Source organism: Papio anubis, chromosome 1 (genome assembly GCF_008728515.1).
Source record: "Papio anubis isolate 15944 chromosome 1, Panubis1.0, whole genome shotgun sequence".
NCBI lineage: Eukaryota > Metazoa > Chordata > Mammalia > Primates > Cercopithecidae > Papio > Papio anubis.
The window spans coordinates 135,978,097-135,988,692 of NC_044976.1; the positions used below are offsets into that span (position 1 = coordinate 135,978,097).

A 10,596-nucleotide genomic window follows, 5' to 3' on the forward strand; every position below is an offset into this window, starting at 1 on the left:
AGTAGTCCGGCGGGGCGGGGCCACATGGCCTAAGGGGCCCGGGAGATACCTGCTGGAGGAGTCCAGTGTTGCACCATCCCAGAAACTGCTGTTAGCTCGCCCTCGCTCGGCGCGCCGCCCGTTGGCCCCTGCGCTGTCCGCCCTTCCCCTAGCGTTATTTCCGGGCCCGCGCTGAGGGGGTTCCTGCGGCTGCCAGGAGGTGTGAGCCGCGGACCATGAGCGTGGGCATCATCGGAGCCGGCCAGCTGGCCTATGCTCTGGCGCGGGGCTTCACGGCCGCAGGCAAGCTCGTGGAGGCGGGAGGCGGCTTCGCGGGCGGTCCCGAGGCCCGAGTGGGGCTCCGCCCCACCGGCATGAGAGAATGAAAGGGGTGTTTGCGTCCGGTGGGGTAGATGAGACTCTGGTTGAGCAGCAAGTGCGTCTTCTGTCCTCGTAGAGGGTTGATGGGGAGAGGCAGACTGGCACTGTTAGGGCGGCTCTGGGTTTTAGAGCCAGGGAAAGCGTGATAACGGGCTGGACCGCGACCCCTAATTAAAAAGCTCTGTCTTCTGCAGGTATCGTGTCGGCTCACAAGATAATAGCCAGCTCTCCGGAAATGAACCTGCCCACGGTGTCAGCCCTCAGGGTAGGTGGAGCGGGGCGGAGTGGGAAGCGGGTGGAGGCCCTGGAAAAGGATGACCTGAGATGAAGTGAGTCCGTCCGTCCCTGCGCCCAAGTGCTGGTCTTTGGCCGGCGGTGACCTTCACTCCAGGAACATCACAAGCTTTCCACCTTCTCTTGGGCAGCTCAGTGTGGTGGGAACACCAAGGCAGACATACTGGGGGTCAGATCCAGACACTGGAGTGGTAGAGGATCAACTGAGGTAATTATATGATGAAAGTACCTGGCACATAGTAGGTACCCAATAAACACTCATTTAAAAAGAATTTTTTTCAGACAGGGTCTTACTCTGTCGCCCAGGCTGGAGTGCAGTGGCGCGATCTCAGTTCACTGCAACCTCCGCCTCCCGAGCTGCAACCTCTGCCTCCCGAGTTCAAGCGATCCTCCCACCTCAGCCTCCCAAGTAGCTGGGATTACAGACACCTACCACGCTTGGCTAATTTTTGTATTTTTAGTAGAGAATACTGTTGGCCAGGCTGGTCTCAAACTCCTGGCCTCAAATTATCTGCCCGCCTCGGCCTCCCAAAGTGCTGGGATTACAGGGGTGAGCACACTCAGCCATTTTTCTTAATAGACTAGTTGTATGACCTTAAAGTACTCAGCTACTTTGAGGCTATTTCCTCATTTTACAACAGTGGCCACTTTGCTGTTATTCTGAGTTGTGAATGAGCATATTGGGAAGAATCTGGTGAGTTAGTTGTTCTGCTCTCCAAAAACATATTCCAAGTCTTCACCCAAAACCTGTGCTCTGTGGGAGAGGATGGTTGATGAGGCAGGTGACAGGCAGTGTCTGTGCCTAGGGTGGGCTGATGTCCCTAGCACTGGAGGGTCCTGCTTCTCAGTTTGGAGTCATAGAGGAATGGATGACTTCCAGCCTAGCCCTGGACCGCGTGGAGACTGTGTGGTCCCCACGAACAAGCGGCCAGAGTTAGGATGGGGCCTGACTCAGCTGTTCTTCTGATGACCAGGTATTAGCATTTCCCTTTGCCCTGCCACTTTTCATCATAGGGCCTTCTTACCTAGCAGAGGAGTGCCTTAGATGCCAGAAGATTGGCAGGGAAGAAGGGCAGCCACTTCGTGGTTACCATGGAGAAGCTTGTCATCCTCCAAGCCTATGCTTACTTGTCCAGTAGCAACAATAGGAAACTATATCATGTGGGATAGGGGCAGAACCCTGAGGGCATACAGCTAAGAATTCCAGACTGCATCTGGCAGAATGGGTTTGGCAGGGGTTCAGCTGCTCCCTGGGAGGCCTTGGCATAGCCAGGCTGCTCCAGCACTGTGAGCTGGGAGTTTCCTCTTGCAGAAGATGGGTGTGAACCTGACACGCAGCAACAAGGAGACAGTGAAGCACAGCGACGTCCTGTTTCTGGCCGTGAAGCCACATATCATCCCCTTCATTCTGGATGAGATTGGGGCCGATGTACAAGCCAGACACATCGTGGTCTCCTGTGCGGCTGGTGTCACCATCAGCTCTGTGGAGAAGGTGCCCATCTCAGCCCTGATGCCCCTTGTGTGAGGGGAGGGTTGGCCCAGGAATGGCAGCTAATGGGTGGGTGCTGATGGGAGCTGTGCCCTGGCCACTCACTCGACTCTCTCCCTCACCCTAGAAGCTGATGGCGTTCCAGCCAGCCCCCAAAGTGATTCGCTGCATGACCAACACACCTGTGGTAGTGCGGGAAGGTGCTACAGTGTACGCCATGGGCACCCATGCTCTAGTGGAGGATGGGCAGCTCCTGGAGCAGCTCATGAGCAGCGTGGGCTTCTGCACTGAGGTGGAAGAGGACCTCATCGATGCCGTCACGGGGCTCAGTGGCAGCGGGCCTGCCTATGTAAGGCCCTCATTTGCTCGCTCAGCCTTCCAGGAACCCAGGCAGCAAGTTGGGCTGGCAGGCAGGCTTGGACTGGGGGTGGCGCCCACCTCTTGGGCACAGCCGGCTGGTACAGGATGCTGACCCTTGGAGCTAGTTCCAGTCATCAGAAAGCAGACCTTAGGTAAGGTCCTTCAGTGCCTTTGGCCTGGGTCTTAGTGAGTGTCTCCACAGGCATTCATGGCTCTGGATGCATTGGCTGATGGTGGGGTGAAGATGGGTTTGCCACGGCGCCTGGCAGTCCGACTCGGGGCCCAGGCCTTGCTGGTCAGTATCTTTCCCCCGCATGTTCAGGACCAGGGTGTGGAATGGGGGTTCTTGTGCATCACTGAGCTGGGGTGGGAGTTGGTTGGGAAGCTGGGGTAGCAGTTGGGCAGGAGCAGTGGGTGTGGGGAAGCCTGTTCCAAAGTACACTAGCAGCTTTCTCCTAATGTGCCCTTCCCCATAGGGAGCTGCCAAGATGCTGCTGGACTCAGAGCAGCATCCATGCCAGCTCAAGGACAATGTCTGCTCCCCTGGGGGAGCCACCATCCACGCCCTGCACTTTCTGGAGAGCGGGGGCTTCCGCTCTCTGCTCATCAATGCAGTTGAGGCCTCCTGTGTCCGAACACGGTGAGTCCATCCCGCTGACCTCTGTCCTAGGCCCTTCACTCCTAGTTGGTCCCTGGGCTGGGTTGAGCACCATTGGCAGAACCTGCTGTCTTGGGTCCCATTTAGCAGTGCTGGAGTCTGTCCTCTGTTAATAACCACAACTTAGTAGATTTTGTTTACCTAAGAGTTTGCAAGCCTTACTTCACTACATTCTCACTGCATTTCAGATAGCTAGGATTAACTTTGACTTATAGATGGGAAGTTGAGGCTCAGAGACAATTTTCCCAAGGTCAAACAGCTAAAAAGTGATGGAGACAGGATTCTAATTTGAGTCTATGACTCCAAACCCTGTCACTGTCCCCATATGATCACAGATACCACTTGGGGCTCTATGTCTAGCTCAGATCAAACAAGATAAATAAGACAAACCCATACTTAGTTAACTAGTACTTCTTAGAAGTACTAGTTGGGAAGTGTTTGTCTTGGGGCTTTAATTTTTGGTGGTGTCAGATCAACAAGCTTGAGGGTTGTGTGGATAGTGGAGACTCAAAGCTCTGGCCCCAGGGCTTATTGCCTTCCTTCGGTCCTTCTGGGGTTTTGTCTACAGAGAGCTACAGTCCATGGCCGACCAAGAAAAGATCTCCCCAGCTGCCCTTAAGAAGACGCTCCTAGACAGAGTGAAGCTGGAATCCCCCACAGTCTCCACACTGACCCCCTCCAGCCCAGGGAAGCTCCTTACAAGAAGCCTGGCCCTGGGTGGCAAGAAGGACTAAGGCAGCGTCTACCCCCTCTGTGATTTAGAGCCCTCAGTTGAGAGCCCCTGCCCCACCCCCTCCATTGCTCCTCCTCACCTTTGCAAGGAGAAAGCAGGCTCAGGTAGTTTTCAGGGCTTTGTGATAAAACCTCCTTAAATCTGTTCAGACCAAGCAGTGTGAGCTTCCTCTCCTGTCCCATGTTGGAAGATGCTCTGAAGGGGTGGTAGATGCTGGAAGCCAGACACAACCCTGCATACCCCACTCAATTGGCGGAAGCTGGGGCTGGGACTGGAGTCAGCCCAGCTGGGAGGAAGGGCTGGGGAGGATCTGCAGCTGAAGCCCAAGGCAGGGTTGGTTTGATGCCAAGGCAAAGTGGTGAGAGAGAAAATAGGAAAGGGGCTTTTCTCTGAATTGGTAAATGGGAAAGAAGTGAACAACTTAAGATTGTCACCATCACAAGTGTACAGGATTAGACTGTGTTTATATTTAACTCTTGCTTCATAGGTGTACCATTTAATGCTAAGTTTAACTGCTTTAATAAAGTTTAATAAAGTTTATTTTTAAATATCTTGCTTTTGTTAGGCTTAATCTTAAATAATCATCCTGGAGAACTCGACGCCCTTGTGAGGTCCTCGCCGCTTCTCTACAAGAGCACTGTCCAAGGGCTAGAAGTAGGGATGAGAGGAATAAGGGGCCAGGCCCTTAGTCTGCATCAAGGTGTTGTTCTAGAATGAGCCAAAGCTAATGACAGGGAAGAGCCAAGTGGGCTGCATGAGTTGTGGGTCTGCAGCCCAGAATCAAGGAGAAAGCCATCTGCTTCACTGTGGGGCAGGCACTGCTGAGCATTTGATCCTCACAGCTGCCCTCTGAAGGAAGAACTGTTCTTTTCTCACCTTATAGAAGATGTTGAGGCTGGCTGGGCGTGGTGGCTCATGCTCGTAATCCCAATACTTTGGGAGGCCAAGGCGGGCGTATCACGAGGTCAGATCGAGAACATCCTGGCTAACACAGTGAAACCCCGTCTGTACTAAAAATACCAAAAAAAAAAAAAATTAGCCGGGCGTGGTGGTGGGTGGCTGTAGTCACAGCTACTTGGGAGGCTGAGGCAGAAGAATGGCTTGAACCCGGGAGGCGGGGCTTGCAGTGAGCTGAGATCACACCACTGCACTCCAGCACGGGTGACAGAGCGAGAGTCCATCTCAAAAAAAAAAAAAGATGATGTCGAGGCCTAGAGGGATGAGCAACTTACCCCTAGTTGTACTACTGGTCAGTGGTGGGACTGTCTGTGTTCTTAGCTATCAATTCTGCAGCCTCCCAGAAGTAGCTGGGCATGCCATTCACACAGCCAGACATCCAGTGTTTCTCTAGGCAGGCCAGCATGTGCCTGGTACTTGTTCCCGGGAGCTCCCTGCCTGTGCAGCAGGGCTGTTTGAAAAGGCGTGGGAGGCCGGGCACGGTGGCTCATGTGTGTAATCCCAGCACTTTGGGAGACCAAGGTGGGCATATCATGAGGTCAAGAGATTGAGACCATCCTGGCCCACATGGTGAAATCCCGTCTCTACTACAAATACAAAAATTAGCCAGGCATAGTGGTGTGTACCTGTAATCTCAGCTACTCGGGAGGCCGAGGCAGGAGAATTGCTTAAACCTGGGAGGTAGAGGTTGCAGTGAGCCAAGATTGTGCCACCGTACTGTACTCTATCCTGGTAAAAGAGCAAGACTCAATCTCAAAAAAAAAAAAAAAGAAAAGGCATGGGCATTGGCATCAGCATCAGCTCTGGGTTCAAATCTTAGATTCCCCTGCTTTCTACTCCGCAGCCCTGGAGAAGTTACCGAATTTCTCTGATCTCAGGGTTTCATCCCTTATAAATATGGAGCCCATGCTTCATCAAAAGGTTGTGGTGGGTGTTAAATGAGACCGTGTGGCAGTGCTCAACAGAACATCTGGAACACCATGGCCCCTTTGTGTAAATGGTGTTCTTCCTTTACCCTCCTGCTGAGAAGAGAGGAGAGCCTTGTTCCATTCCACTGAGTCAGGGCAGCCCCCGTTCTAACTCCAAAACTGAGAGCACATGGGAAGTCCTTCTTCTGGGCCAACACAGCAAATGCAATACTAAAAACTTATTTAAAGCCCCCAGTATGTGGCAGGCACCTTGCAGACACTTCACATACAATCTCATGGCCTTAGGAGCTGGATATAATTTTTTTTTCCCCAGAAAAGTGAGGCTCAAAGAGGTTAAATACAAGTTGCCCAAAAAGATTTGAACAGACATTTCACCAAAGAAGATAAACAAATGGTGAAGAAGCACATGAAAAGATGCTCAATCTTAAAATAGTTATTAGGGAAATGCAAATCAAAGTCCAATGAGATACCACTTCACACCCACAAGTATGACTGTTCTTGGTTTAAAAAAAATAATAGCAAATGTTGGCAAGCATGTGGAGAAATTGGAACCCTTGTGCATTGCTGGTGGGGATGTATAATGATGCAGCCACTTTGGGAAACAGTCTAGCACTTCCTCAAAAGATTCAATAAGCTGGGTGTGGTGGTGCACGCCTGTAATCCCAACTACTCGGGAGGCTGAGAAGGGAGGATGGCCTGAGCTCAGGAGTTCAAATCCAGCCTGGGCAACATAGCAAGAGCCTACCTCTTAAAAAAAAGAGTTACCAAATGACTCAGCAATTTCACTCCAAGTTATACACTGAAGAGAAACACTTGCTTGTGAATGTTCATGATAGTGCTATTAAGTAGCCCCAAGGTAGAAATAACCCAATTGGTCATCAGCTGGTGAATGGGTAAATGTGTTACACCCACACAATGGAATACTCAGCAATAAAAGAGATAAGAGTAGAGACACATGAACCTGTAAGACATGTTGAGTAAAAGAAGCCTGTCACAAAAGGCCATGTATTATATGATTCCATTTATATGAAATGTCCAAAAAATGCAAATCTATAGCGACAGAAATAGAGGTTGCCAGGGACTGTGGTGGCAATGGGAAGAGCGCAGAGTTTCTGTTGGAGCCATGGCAATGATGTAAAATAAGATCACAGTGATGGTTTGCACAACTCCGTACATATGGTCATTGAATTGTACACTTAAAATGGGTGAGTTTTATGACATGTAAATCATACACAATAATGTTTTTAAAAATGAAATAAGCTGCCCAAGTTTTAATTAGCTAAGAAGTGGTGCCAGGATTCAAATCTGTATCTGATGCCAAATCCTATCCTCTCTGTGCTAGGCCTGCTGGCAAGTCATCCTAGATGACAAGAGATTGTTCCCCACATTTTCCTCTCCTCCATCCCCTGCAAGGCCACCCCTTTCCCCAGACCTAAATATACCAACATACATTTACTGATGACCTACTAAGTGCCAGGCCCTGTCTTATGTCTTGGTGCATGGGGTCACCCTGGCTAAGGTGTGTCCTCACCTGCCGAGCACTGCTACCCTTCCCTTCTGAACTTCAGTCAGGTATGATCAGGGCCAGATGGGAATGAGGGTGGCTGAGGCCCTGGTGCTGCTTCAGGGAGAGGAGGAGAGGGCCTTTCCTTGGAGAAAATTTCCAGTCATCTCTCCCCAAGACCTCAGGCCTGTCTGGGGAGGCCAGGAAGTACCCAGGACTTCCCCCTCCCAGCTGCCCACCTTCTCACAGGGCTGATGAGCCTTGGGGCCAGAGCTGCCAGCAGTCAGTGAGGGCTGGCAACTCCCTGAGGTGGTCAAGAGAGCCCCCAATGTGTCAGGCCCCAGACAGAGGCACTAGAGCTTGCATTCTAGTCTCATCAGGTGTCCAAGCCACCAGGAAAGCATCCAGATACACCTGCAAGAGCTGGCATTGGGGGTTAGCACAGCCTTTTCACTAAGGATTTGCTGAATGCTCCTCTCAGTGCCCTGTGAGGCCTGGGTTTGTCCTAGGCAGACCGTCTTGGCCCAGCGCGATGGCTCACACCTGTCATCCTAGCACTTTGGGAGGCCAAGGCAGGTAGGTCGCTTGAGACCAGGAGTTTGAGACCAGCCTGGGCAACATGGTGAAACCCTGTCTCTACAAAAAAAAAAAAAGAAAAGAAAGAAAAAAAAAATTAGCTAGGCATTGTGGTGTATGCCTGTGGTTCCAGCTACTAGGGATAGAGGTAGGAAGATTGCTTGAGTTATTGAGGCAGAGGTCGCAGTGAGCCGAGATGGCATCACTGCACTGCAGCCTGGCCCACAACTGTCTGAACAACAAAAGACTGTCCTTGTTCAGAGTTGTACAAGGGCTAAGAACAGATGTGGACACCACAATGTGGCAAACATGGGAAGCGAGAGAAGGCAGCCTGGAGTGGACTGAGAGTAGGGGAACATGCCGTTGGGAAAGACAGCCTCAACCTTTCTGCCTGCTCTGAGAGGCCACATGAGAATGGGCCTGGAATGTTCCTCACAAAGAGCTAAAGCATTCTCAAGCCTGTGGTGGACTTGTCACTTTGCATGGGCGCATCTTTGCTGTTTAGACTTGATGTATATTCCTTTAGTCTGCTAACGTGTGCATCACATGGCACCTGGCCAAGCCCACCACTATATCTGTTCCCGCTGGGGAGGGGCAAGGTCCTTCTGCTGCAGCACAGAGAGGTGTGTGCAGGCCAATGGTCCTGGGCCACTGCTGGGAGGGACCTGCTGACCATGGGGACCGACACCCACCACTAAAGCCGTGTTCACTGCTCTTCTCTAATATGGGTAAAGTGGAGTAGCCCGGGCTTGACTGTGCTGTTTCCCCTGGCAACTCCAGTAACAAGACTCAGTGAGCAGAAGTGCTAGGATTTCTGCTCCGATAATAGGCAACAGATGCCACTTGCTCACAGGAACCAGCCCCCTCTCCCTGTTCCCAGCTCCCTGCACTGCCCTCTTCTCAGGACCCATGAGCAGCCCAGCCTTGAGTACCCCCGAATCCCGATTTCCCAGTGGGTGTCTCTTAGGACCCCAGAAAAACGCTTCCTTGCCCATTGCCTCCATGTTAATCCCCTGTAAAATGGGGCAAACTACTGCCCCAACTGTTAATGATCCTTACTTTGGGAAAGTGAGATTGAGATTGACTTTTCACTTAATTTCTTGATTTCTTTATTTTACTTTAGATTGTTGATTGCAGTAGGCAGGCATGATTTTGGTGGTTAAAAGATCTAAAGATTTTTCCCACTGCTCCCACTCATGGGGCATGCTAGAAAACAAACGCGCCCTCCCTCATCTCCTTCATCCTTCTTTCATCTCCTGTCTATGTGTGTCCCCTGCAACTGTTACTAAGCAACACTCTCCAAAGAAACACCGAGAGTTAGCCTGAGCCCAAGGGGCTGGCTGCGCTTTCCTTCACCATTCCAGGCAGGAGAGCTAGTCCTTTCTGCACATCTGAACAAAATACTTGTAAAGCCTTGACTTGTGTTCGCTTTTACCAATAAACTAGTTGGAACACAGAAGTGGATATTGTGATTGTATGAAGTCAGTAGCATTTTGAAAATGAAATACCCCTCTTTTCAAGGCCCAAGCCAGTGTGGGTAGTATACTACCTTTATGTAAGAAAGGGGGGAAATACAAAATTGGATAAAGAAACTCTAGAAGGATACACAAGAAACCACTAAAACAGCACCTGGTCGTGGGGGGCAGTGGGAATGTGGCAGATGGGGGCAGGGCAGGAGGGAGACCTTTCATTACACACCTCTTTGTACGGTATTGATTTAGGAATCACATGAGGGTATTGCTTAGTTACAAATGCATTTGGACAGCCTTTAGGGGGTGCCAGGCTGCCCTGGCCATGGGGTACTTAAGCAGGATGCGTGGCCCCACCTGGTCAGTCAAGGTGGGAGCACATCCTGTGTGCCCTGCTTTGGCCTCGAGCTGTGTCTCAGAACACTCCGGCAGGAACACTTAGCACGAGAGCTGGGTTGCAGGCCATCTTCCCAGTCCTAGTGCATGGCACCCAATAAACACAGCTGAACAAATGCTTGAATGAATGACAGCTCTTCTGCTTGAATGTCAGGTTGGGCTGTTACCTGAGTGCCCAATGAGGTCTCTGGTCTATTGGGATGAAAACTCTGTGCAACTCCCAGACTGTCCTTGGACCTGGTCATTCCTGGTTTGGTTTTTAAAATTATTAATTAATTAATTAATTATTTTTTCACATGGAGCCCAGGCTGGAGTGCAGTGCAGATCTCGGCTCACTGCAACCTCCACCTCCCTGAATCAAGCGATTCTCTAATTTTTTTGGTATTTTTAATAGAGACGGGGCTTCCCTATGTTGGCCAGGCTGGTATTAAACTCCTGACCTCGTGATCTGCCAGCCTGGGCCTCCCAAAGTGCTGGGATTACAGGCATGAGCCACTGCGCCTGACCCTGGATTGTTTTTGACTTTCTTTTATTCAATCAGCAGGTGTTGACTAAGCACTGAAGGGCTGTGCTTGTGCCCGACTGGCTGGGATGTGGAGAAGCCTAGTACATTTCTGTCCTGGCCACTTTGCCTCAGGGGTGCTCTATGAGTGTGCCTGCTCCTCCCGCTGTGTGTTGCCCAAGAGCCTGTTCAGTATGTGGATACTTTAGAGGCATCCTCCCCATTCTTACAGCTTTAGGCTGCTTCAGGTAACAGGGAAGTACCTCAGAAATATTCAAGTAAAAATAAAAAGGGACTGGGGGCCGGGTGCGGTGGCTCAAGCCTGTAATCCCAGCACTTTGGGAGGCTGAGACGGGCGGATCACGAGGT

The 10,596-nt window shown here is 51.1% G+C and overlaps 1 protein-coding gene across 3 annotated transcripts; it reads left to right on the top strand.

The window, feature by feature from the left end:
• PYCR2 (pyrroline-5-carboxylate reductase 2) lies at positions 1 to 4,446 on the top strand. 3 transcript variants are annotated; one of them, XM_021926674.2, is made up of 8 exons: positions 224 to 282; positions 555 to 625; positions 786 to 862; positions 1,967 to 2,146; positions 2,271 to 2,492; positions 2,706 to 2,798; positions 2,980 to 3,143; positions 3,730 to 4,446. In XM_021926674.2, the coding sequence occupies exons 4-8, from the start codon at positions 1,970 to 1,972 to the stop codon at positions 3,893 to 3,895; spliced, it is 822 nt and encodes a 273-aa protein (XP_021782366.2). In that variant the 5' UTR covers positions 224 to 282; positions 555 to 625; positions 786 to 862; positions 1,967 to 1,969; the 3' UTR covers positions 3,896 to 4,446. The 3 variants fall into 3 exon arrangements, with proteins under 3 accessions (XP_021782364.2, XP_021782366.2, XP_021782359.2); XM_021926667.2 differs by lacking the exon at positions 224 to 282 and adding an exon at positions 301 to 415; XM_021926672.2 differs by lacking the exon at positions 786 to 862 and having other exon boundaries at positions 1 to 282.
• The last annotated feature ends 6,150 nt before the right edge of the window (positions 4,447 to 10,596 follow it).